The 18,089-nt window shown below is 42.7% G+C and overlaps 1 protein-coding gene across 1 annotated transcript in view; it reads right to left on the reverse strand.

Moving 5' to 3' along the window:
• Positions 1 to 18,089, reverse strand: part of LOC126095503 (TNF receptor-associated factor 3) — an 86,832-nt gene that overhangs the window by 24,724 nt on the left and 44,019 nt on the right. The window contains exon 6 of the mRNA XM_049910290.1: positions 9,633 to 9,816. Within this exon, the coding sequence (XP_049766247.1) occupies positions 9,633 to 9,816 (184 nt within the window). The remainder of the gene's footprint in view (positions 1 to 9,632; positions 9,817 to 18,089) is intronic.

Consider the following 18,089-nt stretch of genomic DNA (forward strand, 5'->3'; position numbering starts at 1 on the left):
TGGTTAAAATTATTATGGCTACCACTGGTGGGCCATCGTCATATGCTAATATTCTCGCAATGATGTAGAAGAAGGGGCGATGTTGGCTAAATTCTTGTGGATACTATTGGTGGCCCATCGTCATTGGATAGAAAGACACTTTTCCACACTTACACTGGAGAAGGGATATTGGTTGAATTTCCTCCTACTTCTATTGGTTGGCCGTCATTGGCTAGATGCGAAACGGACAGAACAAGAGAAGGGGAATGTTTACCCAAAATATTATTGTCCGCCGAGGTGACTTGAAGCGCGTTGTTTATGTTGCTCACACACTGTGGCCAAATAATCGCTTCCTTGATGGCGAGGAGCCACGATGCCGGAAGCCTATAGCCGTCTCTCTATTGAAATTACATGCATTCTTGGAAATTGCAACCGCTTCTCGGACCTTTCTTCTATAAATGTTTGTTTCCTTGGCCACTAAACGTATGTTAATAAAATCGGTGTCAGAGGTACAGATCTCATGATGTTCCGCTACTGCCGATTTTACACTTTGTTTTAGCCACGTGTGTCGTTCGTGTTCCTTAATATTTTTTAAACAGTTCTTCCCGTTTCGCCTATATAAACTTTGCCGCAGCCACATATCACTTCATAGACGACTTCATTGTGGAGGCAATCAAATACATCCGTTTTTCGTCCGAAAAAAACTTTTATTTTGTTTTGTCTAAAGAAAGATGTCTGAATACCCTTTTTCTTTAGACTTCAGCTTATGTGGTCGGTGAACGAACGGTAACCTGACGGAGTGAGAAGGCGGGTTCCTCGTGATTCTTATTAACGTGATTAATATTCCTCCTAAAAGCCCTGTCTTGAACAACTATCATAGCCATTTGCCTTCAATGTCTCCTTTAAAAAATTCATCTCAGTTTCCAAGTTATCGTCACCGCTGATAAGGAAGGCGCACGTGAAGACTGTGTTGAGCACTGCTTGCTTCTGGTCTGGGTGGTGGTGCGAAGTGGCATCTAAATACCTGTTTGTCGTAGTCGGCTTTCTATACACTCTGTGACCTTGAGTGTTATCAGATCCTTTGTTAACCAACACTTCTAGGAACGGGGGACCGATCTCACTTTCAACCTCCAAGGTAAATTTGATTTTGGAGTGAATTCCATTTAAGAAATTGTGGAATGCATGAAGATCTTGTTTGCTGTGTGGCCATGTAACAAATGTTTCGTCCACACAGTGGAGCCAACAAGAAGGCTTTAAAGGAGCACTACTTAATGCCTGTTGCTAAAAATGTTCCATAAAAAGTAAGCTGAACTGGCGAAATGGATGAGGCCATAGCAAGGCCCTCAGTCTGTTCATGGAATTCAGCACTGCATTTAAAATAGCTCACACGAAGACATATTCAATTAAGCCACAAGCATCTGGAGCAACTTTCTCCCTTATGATCTCCATTGATACTAGGGCGTTAGTAAATAACGATGCCACATAACAAGAATGTCACCTACAGATATCTTCAGTGTGCGTATAATTTCTAAAAAATGTATTGCTTCCTCCTACATGTATCACGCTAAAAGACCATGAGAATAAAACTGGAGGGCCTAGAGCCCATATGGAGGCTTACCGGGAATCGTTCTTTCCACGAACCATACGCAACTGGAACAGAGAAAGGGAAAAGAGAAACTAGGACACAAAGTACTCTGTGCCACACACTGGAAGGCTGCATACGGAGAGTAGATATACATGTACTTTCTGCGGAAGATGTGATACAGACTTTTGTCGACCTTGAAACTTCCGCCGTTCACCAGAAATTTTGAACTGTTTTAACCTAGGAATGTACATTAAAAAATGGCTCTGAGCACTATGGGACATAACTTCTGAGGTCATCAGTCCCCTAGAACTTAGAACTACTTAAATCTAACTAACCTAAGGACATCACACACACCCATGCCCGAGGCAGGATTCGAATCTGCGACCGTAGCGGTCGCGTGGTTCCAGACTGAAGCGCCTAGAACCGCTCGGCCACCCCGGCAGGCATGTACATTAAACTGATTTATTTAAGTTAGTAACCTGGAGCTTGGTACTTTCAAATAGTGTTTATGGCTGTGGAGAAATTTAGATGATCTTGCTGCTTTAAAAAAACATCCGTAGTCCAGAAATTTTAAATGTGACGAGCATTAGAAACTAGTAGAGTAGCATCCATCATCACTAAAATGTATCATCATGTCATGCTCGATTGAATAATTTATCCGTCGATGTTCAGGTAGTCGGCCTTGGATCGACTTCTGATGTTACGATAGTTCGTTTTGAATGACAGTAGATGCCACTGTCCCCTATAGTCACATACGGAACATCTTGTATTTCCATTCGGGCGCAAGCATTGGTTCGAGTGATACATAATGTCAAAGTATTGAGACTATCTCTAGTTGATTTTTCGTTTTCACACTCCCCAGTAATTACGCTCGCAGAAAAAAATTGGCTCCAGCTGCGTAAAGAAATCAAAAAATTATTTCGTTTGTTGAGACACTTAGACATGTTTGAACTACAAGTTGTCAGCGTATTCAGCGCGACAGCTTGATCAGCTCATTATGTCCACAGCTGCAGTAAGCTTTCTGTATCGTCGATCAGTATGAAGATACAAGGAGGATATTACACAGATATAATTTTGTTTCTTCCACAAAACTAATTCCCCATAATGGACCTAAATGTCACGAATTATCAAATCATGTACTATTGCGAGGTGTCTTCTGGTACTACCAGAAACAATATTTCAAAAGTTTTTCTCATCTGGTCTGTTATATGAGATTTACGCACTTTAGGGCTTTTCAGGACTGTGAACTGAAGCTACTTCTCTCTTGAAAGTAAATAAATTGCAATTATGTACACTCCTCAGTGGACGCTGTAAGCAGCACAAGTGCGTGGAACTGCATGCGGTCTCTATATGCATACTTATTCAAGGGAAAGGATAGTTCTAATACTTCCACGTTTTCGCCTAGTTTGGTACACTCTCTAACAACTTAAACGGTTAGATCACAGACGGATGTAAGGAAGAGTTAGACCTTCTGAAAGGAATGATACAGCATACTTATCACAAAATATTGTTTACGGAAAAACAACGAATGAACGAAGGTCATAAACAGGAGTATAGGGTGCTAAGTTGCACAATCAGTGGTTGGGGAGGGAGTGAGACAGGGTTGTAGTCTCTCCCCATTGTTATTCAATCTGTATATTGAGGAAGCACTGAAGGAAACAAAAGAAAAATTCGGAGTAGGTATTAAAATACATGGAGAAGAAATAAAAACTTTGAGATTCGCCGATGACATTGTAATTCTGTCAGAGACAGAAAAGGACTTGGAAGAGCATTTCAACGAAATGGATAGTATCTTGAAAGGAGGGTATAAGATTAACATCAACAAAAGCAAAACGAGGATAATGGAATGCAGTCGAATTAAGTCGGGTTATGCTGAGGGAATTCGATTAGGAAATGAGACACTTAAAGTAGTAAAGGAGTTTTGCTATTTGGGGAGCAAAATAACTGACGATGGTCGAAGTAGAGAGGATATAAAATGTAGACTGGCAGTGGCATGGATAGCGTTTCTGAAGAAGCGAAATTACTTAACACCGAGTATAGATTTAAGTGTCAGGAAGTTATTTCTGCAAGTATTTGTATGGAGTGTAGCCATGTATGGAAGTGAAACATGGACGATAAATAGTTTGGACAAGAAGAGAATAGAAGCTTTCGAAATGTGGTGCTACAGAAGAATGCTGAAGATTAGATGGGTAGATCACATAACTAATGAGGAGGTATTGGTTCAAATGGCTCTGAGCACTATGGGACTCAACTTCTGAGGTCACTAGTCCCCTAGAACTAAAAACTAGTTAAACCTAACTAACCTAAGGACATCACACACATCCATGCCCCAGGCAGGATTCGAGCCTGCGACCGCAGTGGTCTCGCGGTTCCAGACTGCAGCGCCTAAAACCGCATGGCCACTTCGGCCGGCGAGGAGGTATTGAATAGAATTGGGGAGAAGAGGAGTTTGTTGGCACAACTTGACCAGAATAAGGGATCGGTTGGTAGGACATGTTCTGAGGCATCAAGGAATCACCACTTTAGTATTGGAGGGCAGCGTGGAGGGTAAAAATCGTAGAGGGACACCAAGAGATGAACAAACTAAGCAGATTCAGAAGGATGTAGGTTGCAGTAGGTACTGGAAGATGAAGAAGATTGCACAGGATAGAGTAGCATGGAAAGCTGCATCAAACTAGTCTCAGGACTGAAGACCACATCAACAACAACAACATGTTGCACAACATCAAATCTGAGAACAACACAATGTAGGATAACGAAATTTCGCAAGACCACGTTGTGTCAAGGCAATGCGTGGGAAGTTGTGAAAGAAGGCAAACAAAGAAACAGTTGCGGAGGATTAATAATAAGCAAACAATAGGATTACAGTTTCAGGACTCTTTGGAGTTAAGAATCCACCAGTGTGTCCATAATTTGTCCATCAATTTTATTTCAAGTTACCTGGAAATTCAGTTTTAGTTAATTTCCAAGAGAAAAGAAACTTAATTATAACGATTCGTAACACTCTGAAGAACCAAAATCTAAAAGAAGACAAACATAAAGCGGAGGAGGGTGCACAAACAAATAAACTAACGGGAAATACTTTAGAATAGCCAGAACCGCCAGGTGAAGTGCAGTTTATAGCCAAACGCACACTGAATGACTTGGATATCAGATGACTAGGCGGTCCAACAGACGGCCACATAAAAACTGGAATACAGAGGAAAACCATGCTATGGCAATAAGCAAAAGAGATTAGACAGCACCTGAGCTGTAAGTCATGAGCCGCATGGGATTAGCCGAGCGGTCTAGGGCGCTGCAGTCGTGGACTGTGCGGCTGGCCCCGGCGGAGGTTCGAGTCCTCCCTCGGGCATCGATGTGTGTGTTTGTCCTTAAGATAATTTAGGTTAAGTAGTGTGTAGGCTTAGGGACTCATGACCTTAGCAGTTAAGTCCCATAAGATTTCACATACATTTGAACCTGTCTTAGTTTAAGTTTCTCCGACACTAGCGCCTTCTGTTGGTGTACCAACCTATTAGCGCGGGTAACATGGTTTTCCTCTGCACTCCAGTTTGAATATGGCCGTCTATTAGACGCCTGACGTCAAGATCACTCCATGTACGTGCGGCTCTACACTGCGCTTCACCTTGCGGCGCAGACTATTTTGAGGTGTTTTCCGTTCCTTTGTATCACTGTGCCCCGACCTCAGCTTTATGTATGCCTTCACAGATTTTTCCTGTTTTTTTTTTTTCATTTAAGATTATACACTTGGTTTTGTTACAGTGTTTCTTGTTCGACGGTTCTTCCTTTAGATGGTTTGTCACTATCGTTCTAACTATCCGCCCTACCAACCGATGATAAATAATTCTTTGGTAGCCTTTTATGAGTGTTCATTTGCTTCTGAAATATTTGAAAATAATTTTAACAATTTAATGCAGCTTACATCGACGTACCCTTAGTTTTTAATTTTGTGTAATTACATCCTTTCTTTTCTTTTTGGAAGTCTGGGATACCATTAACAAGGCGAATGAAAGTAATCACGCTGCCGAGATTGTCTGTTTTCTTATAACTGTGGAAATCCGTTGCTGCACCAATCAGCCCATCACTGAGTGAAATAGGCTTTGCTAATCAACTTTCAAGCGGTCGTTCTTCTACCTCATGGAAACATCGGGGTAGAATGAGAACCGCCTCCCCGAAGCTTCGAACTGAGACACAGAAGGGAAAATCTCTCGGCACAAAGACTTGGTCATCTGTGTCCCAGCAGATAGGCTTTGGCTCAGGCTCGGGTTTTTTGAAGTCGGAACTTATAGGCGCCTGTTGTCAGCTAAATAATTAAATCTCTGGCCATCAACACACCCTGCCCATTCGGTTTGCGCTCCGAATTGGATAAACTTCGTCACTGTTGCGGGCGCGTCTTGGAACAGCCATTTACATTCTTGATTTAGTATCAGCTCACGTGTGCATTACCTTGAAACAACGCAGCAATGTCAGTCACGCACGACCGAGCGAAGTAGCACAGTGGGTAGCACACAGGACTCCCACTCGGGAGGACTACGGTTCAGATCCATATTCGGATCTCCCAATTTCATTTTCCGTGGTTTCCCTAAATCGCTCCAGGGAAACGCCTGGATGATTCCTTTGAAAGGGCACTGCCGATATCCTTCCTCACTCTTGAAACACTTCGAGCCTGTTCTCCATCTCTAATGACTGCAACGTTGACGGGATGTTAAAGCCTAATCTTCCTTCCTTAATTCGCTCACGTATGCACGACAGTTCGTCCAGTCGGCGAGTGCAAATGTCTCGTGCTTCGACTGCAAAACAAGCTCGCCAGTGGTGTAGTACGATACCTCGGAGTCTTCCCGGCAGTTTGATCTGCTCTTCCGGTTCAGTAAACTCTCTGCGGCTTGGATATTTGGAAATTTGTGTTAATGTCTTATGGGACCAAACTTCAGAGGTCATCTGTCCGTAGGCCTACACACTACTTGTTGTTGTGACCTTCAGTCCAGAGACTGGTTTTACGCAGCTCTCCATGCTACTCTATCCTGTGCAAGCCTCTTCATCTCTCAGTACTTACTGCAACCTACATCCTTCTGAATCTGCTTAGTGTATTCTTCTCGTGGTCTCCCTCTACGATTTTTACCCTCCACGCTGCCCTCCAATGCTAAATTTGTGATCCCTTGATGCCTCAGAATATGTCCTACCAACCGATCCCTTTTTCTAGTCAAGTTGTGCCACAAGCTCCTCTTCTCCACAATAATATTCAGTACCTCCTCATTAGTTATGTGGTCTACCCATCTAATCTTCAGCATTTTTCTGTAGCACCACATTTCGAAAGCTTCTATTCTCTTCTTGTCCAAAATATTTATTGTCCATGTTTCACTTACATACATGGCTACACTCCATACAAATACTTTCAGAAGCGACTTCCTGACTCTTAAATCTATACTCGGATATTAACAAATTTCTCTTCTTCAGAAACGCTTTCCTTCCCATTGCCAGTCTACATTTTATATCCTCTCTACGTCGACCATCATCAGTTATTTTGCTCCCCAAATAGCAAAACTCCTTTACTACTTTAAGTGTCTCATTTCCTAATCTAATGCTGTCAGCATCACCCGACTTAATTCGACTACATTCCATCACTATACTACTTAATCTAACTTAAACCAACTTACGTTATGTACAATACACACACTCAAGCCCGAGGAAGGACTCGAACCTCCGACTGGGGCAGCCGCAAGGACCGTGACAAGCGCGTTACGCCACGCGGCTACTCCGCGAGCCTCTCTGCGGCTTTATCGCAGTGCTGTGTATTTAGATTCGCTTTTAATACGCCCGCATCTCGTGGTCGTGCGGTAGCGTTCTCGCTTCCCACGCCCGGGTTCCCGGGTTCGATTCCCGGCGGGGTCAGGGATATTCTCTGCCTCGTGATGGCTGGGTGTTGCGTGCTGTCCTTAGGTTAGTTAGGTTTAAGTAGTTCTAAGTTCTAGGGGACTGATGACCATAGATGTTAAGTCCCATAGTGGTCAGAGCCATTTGCTTTTAATACATGTGCTCAGCGTCATCTAACAATCACAACGTCAGCCGAGGCTGCCCTCGGCTAAACACTAATTTCAGAATGTATGAGTATATTACACGCTATTTGCGATATCCTCCCCACCTTTCTAGTGTCCAAATGAACGTTGCTCACACCTTACACAGTCGGAAACTACAAAATCAATTTAAAAAACCTTTAGCCTCTTAACGTTTAATGAAATGGCTCTGAGCACTATGCGACTTAACTTCTGAGGTCATCAGTCACCTAGAACTGAGAACTAATTAAACCTAACTAACCTAAGGACCTCACACATATCCATGCCCGAGGCAGGATTCGAACCTGCGACCGTAGCGGTCACGCGGTTCCAGACTGAAGCGCCTAGAACCGCACGGCCACACCGGCCGGCAACGTTTAACGGTCCTGCGAATTGGGGCCAGGTCTATTTATTTTCACCGCCTGGGATTGCAAGAGCTGTGAAAGCCAATGGGATAAGATAGCTTAAGCATTATTGGACGAAGGAAATCACTTCTCCTACTTAGCAAGTAAGGTTACACAGAGCAGCTGGCACTTGCGAGAGTGCTCTGTCGGTATGTGACATACAGGGTGCCACAGGATGTATGGTCAGTTCCAGAGATATGAAAGGAACGATCATTAGAAGCAAAAAATTCTATTAAAAATAGGATGCAAATGTATACCATTAAAGCTAATAACTAAGATATTGTCAAATAAACATTTGTTACAAGGTCTTTGCTTTTCGTCTTTTTGGAGGTAAATGCTCTTCAGATGGTCGTATCTATCGCATTCTTTCCTAGTGTCAACAGAAAGATGTATACAGCAAAATGCCATGGTCATGTGGTTCATAGTGCCCATATAAAATTAGTATAGAGCTACAGTAGTTGTGATTCAGTGTTGCATGACTGACAGTTCACCAGACTTAATGGATCTCAGTCACCTCAAGACAGAGACTTGATTGAGAACTGTTTCTTATGTTTGTGACAGCTAAGCTCCCTAGAAACAGAATAGAAGGTTTATGTTCCTTTCAGTCGATCTGTTATTCACAGTCAGACTGAGCGTAAGTTTTTCCACGTCTGGAGTAGGCTGACAGTTATGACAGGGATAAACATAATTCACCAGCTCAAGCACCACCACTGGCTCCTGCATCATCACTCACAGTTACGTCCCATAAATTGGCTCAATGAATACACATTTTTCGTCGGGTTCATCTCCACCACCGGCTCCAACGTCTCCACTCAATAATTTGTCCATTAATTGCGATGACAATAAAAAAGTGTTGGAGTTAATATCAGTCGCTGGTGACCATTTTAAGTGTATAATCATAATATTTCGCAACGAGGACCAACATATGTTCCCTTCCTTTCCAGTCCTTGTCGATGGCTTCCAATGACTCGTTCAATCATGCGATGCCGAAGATAAACATTTATTGTTTCGTCCGAACATTGGCGAGGGCTTGCACTTTTTTCCCCATCCCCATCTGTGGCGGCTTCCACATATTTGTACCACTTTGAGATAGCTTTAAGGATTTCAAGTTTCGTTTCGTTCCATCACTGGCGACAGCTTCAATCTACCCCGAGAAACCCTAATTAGCGTGTTTCGGGAAACAATATTAAGTAATGCAACAATGAATATACTGTAGCCCTTACGTTTAGTTGCCGTGGAGATGTGACAACAAGGATTAGATACATACAGTGCGATTAGGCAACCATTCTTTTCACTCTCCTGGGAACGGTAAAAAGCGCTAATAACAGCTACAATTCAAAGTACCCTCTGCTATGCACTACCCAGTGTTTTTACAGAGTATTGATATAGACATAGATGTAGCTATAGAAGGAGCAGTAGATCGGAATAGGAGCAGCTGCAGACAAAGACTTGGATATACAAAACATATATGATCCATCAGCTGCGTAGATATGGGAGTGGTTGACACAAGGAAGGTAACAGCTTCATTCCAATCGAAAGACTGATAACTGAAGAGAAGTGATAACTGAAAAGAACAAAAAAAATTGACATTAGGAGTAGATGGGCGTTGAGTACCTGGCACCTGGACGGCGTGCCTAAGGTCCTGCTGCTGGACCAGCTGCTGGTCCATGTCGGCCAGCCTGGAGGCCAGTGAGGCCACCCTGTTCTCCAACCGTTCCAGCCGCGCCTCTTGGTCGCCCCAAACGCCGCTCAACGCCACGTTCTCCTCTTCCATCCGTTTCTTCAGCGCCTGCAGTTCCTGAAAATCCAAATGCAACGACGTTGTGAGGGATATTAATGAAACAATTACTGGTTTAATAATAGACTGGCTACGTTAACTTGTAGTAGTTGAAAAGAGATAAATTGTGGCTATATTTGAAGACGAAGTAGTGAAACTGTTTTGGTTATATTACATGTTTATTATGAATGATTATGTTCATTCTGCTTCATTTTCAATATTTGATAAGTAATTTCAGTAGAAATTGATGTTATGCAGACTTTTGTAGAATTGGCGTTACTAACAACAGCGTTGTTATTACTTACAGTTTTGATATTAGAATACGTCGCGGATTCAGAACTTTAATGATGGACTGCATCTTATGAATATTTTATCGTAACATAATTGCCGGCCGCTGTGGCCGAGTGGTTCTAGGCGCTTCAATCCGGAACAACGCGACTGTTCCGGTCGCACGTTCGAATCTTGCCTCGGGCGTGGATGTTTGATGTCCTTAGGTTAGTTAGGTTTACGTAGTTCTACGTCTACGGGCTGCGAAGAAACCATGGGTAACAGAAGAAATACTTCAGTTGATTGATGAAAGGAGGAAGTACAAACATGTTCCGGGAAAATCAGGAATACAGAAATACATGTCGCTGAGGAATGAAATAAATAGGAAGTGCAGGGAAGCTAAGACGAAATGGCTGCAGGAAAAATGTCAAGACATCGAAAAAGATATGATTGACGGAAGGACAGACTCAGCATACAGGAAAGTCAAAACAACCTTTGGTGACATTAAAAGCAACAGTGGTAACATTAAGAGTGCAACGGGAATTCCACTGTTAAATGCAGAGGAGAGAGCAGATGGGTGGAAAGAATACATTGAAAGCCTCTATGAGGGTGAAGATTTGTCTGATGTGATAGAAGAAGAAACAGGAGTCGATTTAGAAGAGATAGGGGATCCAGTATTAGAATCGGAATTTAAAAGAGCTTTGGAGGACTTACGGTCAAATAAGGCAGAAGGGGTAGATAACATTCCATCAGAATTTCTAAAATCATTCGGGGAAGTGGCAACAAAACGACTATTCACGTTGGTGTGTAGAATATATGAGTCTGGCGATATACCATCTGACTTTCGGAAAAGCATCATCCACACAATTCCGAAGACGGCAAGAGCTGACAAGTGCGAGAATTATCGCACAATCAGCTTAACAGCTCATGCGTCGAACCTGCTTACAAGAATAATATAAAGAAGAATGGTAAAGAAAATTGAGAATGCGCTAGGTGACGATCAGTTTGGCATTAGGAAAAGTAAAGGGACGAGAGAGGCAATTCTGACGTTACGGCTAATTATGGAAGCAAGGCTAAAGAAAATTCAAGACACTTTCATAGGATTTGTCGACCTGGAAAAAGCGTTCGACAATATAAAGTGGTGCAAGCTGTTCGAGATTCTGAAAAAAAGTTGGGGTAAGCTATAGGGAGAGACGGGTCGTATACAATATGTACAACAACCAAGAGGGAATAATAAGAGTGGACGATCAAGAACGAAGTGCTCATATTAAGAAGGGTGTAAGACAAGGCTGTAGCCTTTCGCCCCTACTCTTCAATCTGTACATCGAGGAAGCAATGATGGAAATAAAAGAAAGGTTCAGGAGTGGAATTAAAATACAAGGTGAAAGGATATCAATGATACGATTCGCTGATGACATTGCTATCCTGAGTGAAAGTGAAGAAGAATTAAATGATCTGCTGAACGGAATGAACATTCTAATGAGTACACAGTATGGTTTGAGAGTAAATCGGAGAAAGACGAAGGTAATGAGAAGTAGTAGAAATGAGAACAGGGAGAAACTTAACATCAGGATTGATGGTCACGAAGTCAATGAAGTTAAGGAATTCTGCCACCTAGGCAGTAAAATAACCAATGACGGACGGAGCAAGGAGGACATCAAAAGCAGACTCGCTATGGCAAAAAAGGCATTTCTGGCCAAGAGAAGTCTACTAATATCAAATACCGGCCTTAATTTGAGGAAGAAATTTCTGAGGATGTACGTCTGGAGTACAGCATTGTATGGTAGTGAAACATGGACTGTGGCAAAACCGGAACAGAAGAGAATCAAAGCACTTGAGATGTGGTGCTATAGACGAATGTTGAAAGTTAGGTGGACTGATAAGGTAAGGAATGAGGAGGTTCTACGCAGAATCGGAGAGGAAAGGAATATGTGGAAAACACTGATAAGGAGAAGGGACAGGATGATAGGACATCTGCTAAGACATGAGGGAATGACTTCCATGGTACTAAAGGGAGCTGTAGAGGGCAAAAACTGTAGAGGAAGACAGAGATTGGAAGACGTCAAGCAAATAATTGAGGACGCAGGTTGCAAGTGCTACTCTGAGATGAAGAGGTTAGCACAGGAAAGGAATTCGTGGCGGGCCGCATCAAACCAGTCAGTAGACTGATGACCAAAAAAAAAAAAAAGGTCTAGGGGATTTATGACCTCTGATATTAAGTGCCATAGTGCTTTGAGCCATTTGAACCATTTTTGAACCATAAATCAAGCCACTTGTTTTTTCATCTATACAAATTATGAAAATCTATGTATATATGTATGTATGTTGCACATCTCCTCCTCAACCACTGGACGGTTGCTAACCAAACCTTGTACACGGATCATTTACTATCTGGTAAGAATGTTTGGGGTGGGGGCTGGGCGGTGGGGGGTTGGGGGGGGGGGGAAATAAGAATCTGCCACCTGTCAAAGCTGTGGGGTTAGGGATGGAAAATCAGTATAGCCCACGACACGAAAAACCCTTAGTTTAGCCATCCAGTATTTGAGAAAGAGCGTACTTAGTGACTTTCCACAAACTCTGTACATACTTGTAATTTCATACCTTTACGAAACTTTTTCTCGCTGACAAACCCCACAAGAAAGGAAGAAAGTTTATCGCGTACTGCATTTTCGCTGTTGACACAGTGAAACTGCCGCGTGAGGCGTGACGTTTTAATTAATTTCTTCTGTACTACTTACTCTATTCGTCACACATATTGCAGACAGTATTCACATATACCACTGAAGTTACCAAAAAATTACATAATTGTACGACACTTAGTTTAGGAGATGCTTGAAAAATTACCGCATCATGAAAGACGTTTAAAATTATTGCTCCGTTGTTCCCAAAGCTTTTCGCATATAGTATTCACATCTGCCGCTGAATGAAACTACAAAAGTATACCACTGTACGACGTATGGCTCAGTACATATGACGTCAAATAGTGAATTGCGAAAGAAACTGCCACATCATGAATGACATTTTAATTTATTTCTTCTTTACTGATTACTCTATTCGCAACACATTTCGCAGGTAGTGTGAACTTATACCGCTGTATGTTACTGTGTATGATAGTGAGACACATAGTTTAGAAAATGTGACGTTAAATACTGAGATGCTTGAAACGCTGCCGCATCATGCAAGACGATTCAGTATATTACTTCTTCGCTACTAACGCTATTCGCAAACACATTTCGCAGACAATATCCAAATATGGCGTTGAATGCATCTAGAAAAATATATCATTTAACAGCACATAGCTTAGGAGATGGGACGTCATAAACATTGAGTTTGATGGAAATGAAACTACAGGGCGGACTTCGCAAGATGTAGATCTGAAATATGCGTACTAATACGAGTGCAATATGTTAAATATGTGTGAGATATATTTGACATGTGCATACGCGGGCAAAGTCATGGATGAAAGACTCATCATAAACCCCTGGAACGTTTTCGATCAAATTCGGTACTTCTATTAGTTGCAATATGGGAAAATATACTGTATGGGTAGGAACCGCCAGCCTCCTACTGCGGTGGATGTGATAACGTGGAGAGAGAATGGAGGCGGGGAGATAGATAGCTAGGGGAAGGAGGGGGTAGGTAGAGATAGGAGGAGGGGGAGGAGGAGGAGGAGGAGGACAGAAGTAGGGGGGATGGTGGACAGAGAAAGGGGAAGGAGGAGATATACTAACAGCTGATTGGAATAAATGCATACCTGGGCAACGCCGGGTACTCAGGTAGTAGTAAATAAACAAACATCGTCGGGAACACAACTTCTTTTATTAGTGACTATCGGTTTCAATTGCACTGCAAATCATCTTCAGGTCTGGCGACACAAAGTGCAGTTTGCCAATAATAAAGTAACTCAAACTAGTGGTCATTAGTTAAAGATCTTGTGAGCTAGAAGTTGTTTGTCTACTGATTTTATTTTCACACGTGTTTGTGTCCTGTCTTAAAAAAAAATCCTATTCGTTTCTTGCAAGTAAGAGCTTTTTCTTTTTCTCTGGGAGTCTTCAGTTTTCTCACCATTTTCATGTGATGCATTTCGATTTCCTCTCTTGTGTCAATCTCATCACATTTGTGTACCACATATAAGATATGTTCAAATGTGTGTGAATGCCTAAGGGACTAAATTGTTGCCGGCCGCGGTGGTCTAGCGGTTCTGGCGCTGCAGTCCGGAACCCCGGGACTGCTACGGTCGCAGGTTCGAATCCTGCCTCGGGCATGGGTGTGTGTGATGTCCTTAGGTTTGTTAGGTTTAAGTAGTTCTAAGTTCTAAGGGACTTATGACCTAAGATGTTGAGTCCCATAGTACTCAGAGCCATTTTGACTAAATTGTTGAGGTCGTCGGCCCCTAGACTTACACACTGCTTAAACGAATTTATGCTGAGAACAACACACACACCCATACCTGAGGGAGGACTCAAACCTCCGGCGGGAGCGGCCACACAATCCTAGACAAGGCGCCTCAAACCTCGCGGTCACTTAGCGCGGCTACCACATACGTCAACGTCGTCAATTATTTGTTGAATTTTCTCCTAACACCGCCTTTCTCTGTAGTTTGAGCCTCTATCGCTCCCTCAAGTACCATCAAAGCTATTCCTTCATGTTCTATCATGCTGTTCCCTCTTATTGTCGATGTCTTTCACATTGCACCGCACAGAGTCTGCAGATAGCTTCCTCATTTCATATCAATCCACCCAATATCCTTATTTTTTACATCTTTTCCAGTTTTCCCACAGCCCATGATTCCCTTCTACACATCGGTGTGCTTCAAATTTACGCCCCGTAGAACGGCCAGTGTTTGTGCTTCAAACGTATACTGTCAGAAATTTCTGAGGCCAATAAAAAAAGACTTTTTGCCAGGGATGCCCTCTTTACCCGTGTTAGTACGCTGTTGCACAGCAAATTCAGTTACTAGTTCACATACAAATTTTCAAAGTTATTTCTTGGCGCGGTCGCGGAGGAACCATTTCCGGTTCATAGCGTGTGTCACAACCGGTACCTGGGGCGTGCAAGGAGTGCTTTGTTGCACAAGGCATCCTGCTGCTAGTAACACATCGCTACATCAAGCCGAGCCGTAATCGAGAAGCAGAAAGTATGAGAACACTATGGAGCCGCAACCTGTAACTTCCGTGCTCAGTCGCTCAGCGGCGCCCTGTTGTGGACGGAAATCGTGGAGTCAAAGGGAACGTACAATAGCTGATACACCACAATGTAGACAAGTCCACTGACGCCTCCACATAATGAAAGCAAATGACCGCATCAGCGGGTATGATGAAGTGATGTTCGGCTTTAAATATGGCCTTTCCTGAAGTTTCACTCTCAGTGCCTCCACCTGTTATTGCGACAGAATGGCTGTCTCGGTAGTTATAGCCTGACTGGCGAATTGTGATGTGCTGTCTGCTGCCGAAAGAAGACTTCGCCTCCCAGACCACAGATAGCTGACTGTAGTGTGACTTAGTCACAGCAAACTGCCACTGCTGCAGGTTGTCGCCTTGACTCAACAGGACGTGGGCGTAAAAGAGCCATAGTGACTGATTGTAGACTACCGCCTACAACCTATTGGGCGTGACACCGGAGTAGCGCTTCCCTGGCTGTGCATAGTACCGCTTCCCTGGCTGTGGGTTGTGTCTTCGATCTGGATCCGTGGTTTCCGCCTTCATGGCACCCACTGTCTGTACCATTCTGTCTGCATCTGCGTAAGCACACGCTCCTCTTCGAGAGCGCTTAATGAAAACCACTTTAGGTCATCACGGAACATCTCGGTGGGCAGTGCCTTCCTCGACGCAGCCGCCATGGGCACAGCACTCGGTCGTGGCACTAACCCTGTGCAGTGATGTATGTCTTATCAGCAAGACACACTTGCAGATAAGACACACGCCGTGTGTGCGCTTCTGAGCCAGGCCGCTGACTGCAACTCTGAAGATACGAATCAACACATTTTACACATTAAACATATGTTATTTCAGATAATGCTCTTTCACTGACCCTGTAGGGCGTACGACAGCCATCTGCACCATCTCAAAAGGTTGGTCTCCTACACCAGTAACGTCACCACCTCACCTGTTGAACTTCCAAAAATTGGTTCAAATGGCTCTGAGCACTATGGGACTTAACATCTATGGTCATCAGTCCCCTAGAACTTAGAACTACTTAAACCTAATTAACCTAAGGATAGCACACAACACCCAGTCATCACGAGGCAGAGAAAATCCCTGACCCTGCCGGGAATCGAACCCGGGAACCCGGGCGTGGGAAGCGAGAACGCTACCGCACGACCACGAGCTGCGGACTGTTGAACCTCCACCCCTTCTAAAAATCCTGACACGAGATGTGATCTACACTGCTTTTTACCTCTTCCTTGCTTCATCCATTATGTCCTGTTTTGTTTCCAAGGTAACTCCATTTTGAAATCTTTCTGAAGCAAAGACCGCATAAATATTTCTTTATTTAAAACAACCGGTTTCAGCAAACTTTGCCGTCATCTTCAGGTCTTATAAAATCCTTTTTGTTATGAAATGTGTCATTTTAAGTTGGACTTCACGCCAAGTAGTCATGTGGATAAAAAACAGTACGTTATAAAAGGTTTATCATAGCAGAATTCCTTAGATTCGTGTACTACGTGGTTTCCAATTTTGATATTCCGTTTATCGCTAATCTTACTTCTGCTTTGCTCATTATTTTCTTTTTTCTTTGGTTTATTGTCACGCCATGGCGAGTACTCATTACACTGTTTATTCCGTTCGGCACCTCCTGTAATTCTTTTTCACATTCACTGAGTATTGTGGAGTCATCAGAGAATCTTATCACTGATATCCTTTCATCGTTAATTTTAGTCCCACTCTTGCACCGTTCTTTTATTACTCTTCACCCCTACCTTATAGCCTTCGTAATCTGTCCGATTCATCCTCGGCCTCCAATTCTTACTGTTAAGTCTTGGTTCTTTTACTTATTGTATATTACCTGTCTTCCCTATAGATTACATCTATTGTCCTGAAAAAAATTGAATCTGTTGCACCATTATTCATCATTCATTATCGAACTCTTATTTTGGATCTACAAATCCTATAATGGTGTTTTGATTCTTCTTAAGTCTTGCTTCGATATCATTATCCGAAATACCCCTCTGATGCCTGTACCTTTCCTAAAGCTAAAATGAACGTCCGTTCATGACACTTCTAACTATTTTTTGCCCAACTATCTAGCAGAAAATTGTTAGGTCGTTGCATTGTCCGAAATGGGAAGTCTATTGAACCAGCTGATATCAAGTGACCACTTGGGGCGCTGGACGACCATTTTCCGAGTAATTCTCTGCTTCACATGATTCCTAATCCTCACCTGTTGACTCATTGGATGCCTAACCGGCAAAACCAGCAAATATTTCAGAATTAGAGGCGAGAACAGTCGCCAGCATGAGTGATTTAAGAGTACACCAGTAAAAAGAATCCAACCCAACTTCTGATTACTTTACAAATTGGTTAATATTTTAAATACCTTACGATTAGCGTATAAACGAGAAAAAGTTTAGAAATGGTTTGTATCTGTGGTTAAAGTTTGTTAGAAGTGTCTAAGTGCATTCATTACTAATCACTGCATGAGTGGAGTCTGGGTCATTTGCGCTCCGTTTTAAGTAAAAGGCGGTTTCTCACGAATCTCAATGTTTATAATGTTATACACCCTGCAATATGTGTCGTAAAATGATATAATTTCGCAGGTGTATTCAGTGTCATATGTGGGTACTGTCTGCGAAATGTGTTGCAAACAGAGTTTATAAACGTCCTGCCTGAAGCTCAAGTTTTACTGCATGAACAGCGAAATTATAGTAAGCCATAAACATTCCTGATATCTTCGTTTTGTGCCGGGTGGCAGCGAGAAAATGTTTCTTAGAAGTTTTAAATTAGGTTCAAAGTTTGTTGGAAGTCACATAGTGCTCTCATTATCAGTTATTATATAAATGTAATATGGCTGACTTGGGTGCTCTGAGT

This window comes from Schistocerca cancellata, chromosome 8 (assembly GCF_023864275.1).
Source record: "Schistocerca cancellata isolate TAMUIC-IGC-003103 chromosome 8, iqSchCanc2.1, whole genome shotgun sequence".
Classification (NCBI taxonomy): domain Eukaryota; kingdom Metazoa; phylum Arthropoda; class Insecta; order Orthoptera; family Acrididae; genus Schistocerca; species Schistocerca cancellata.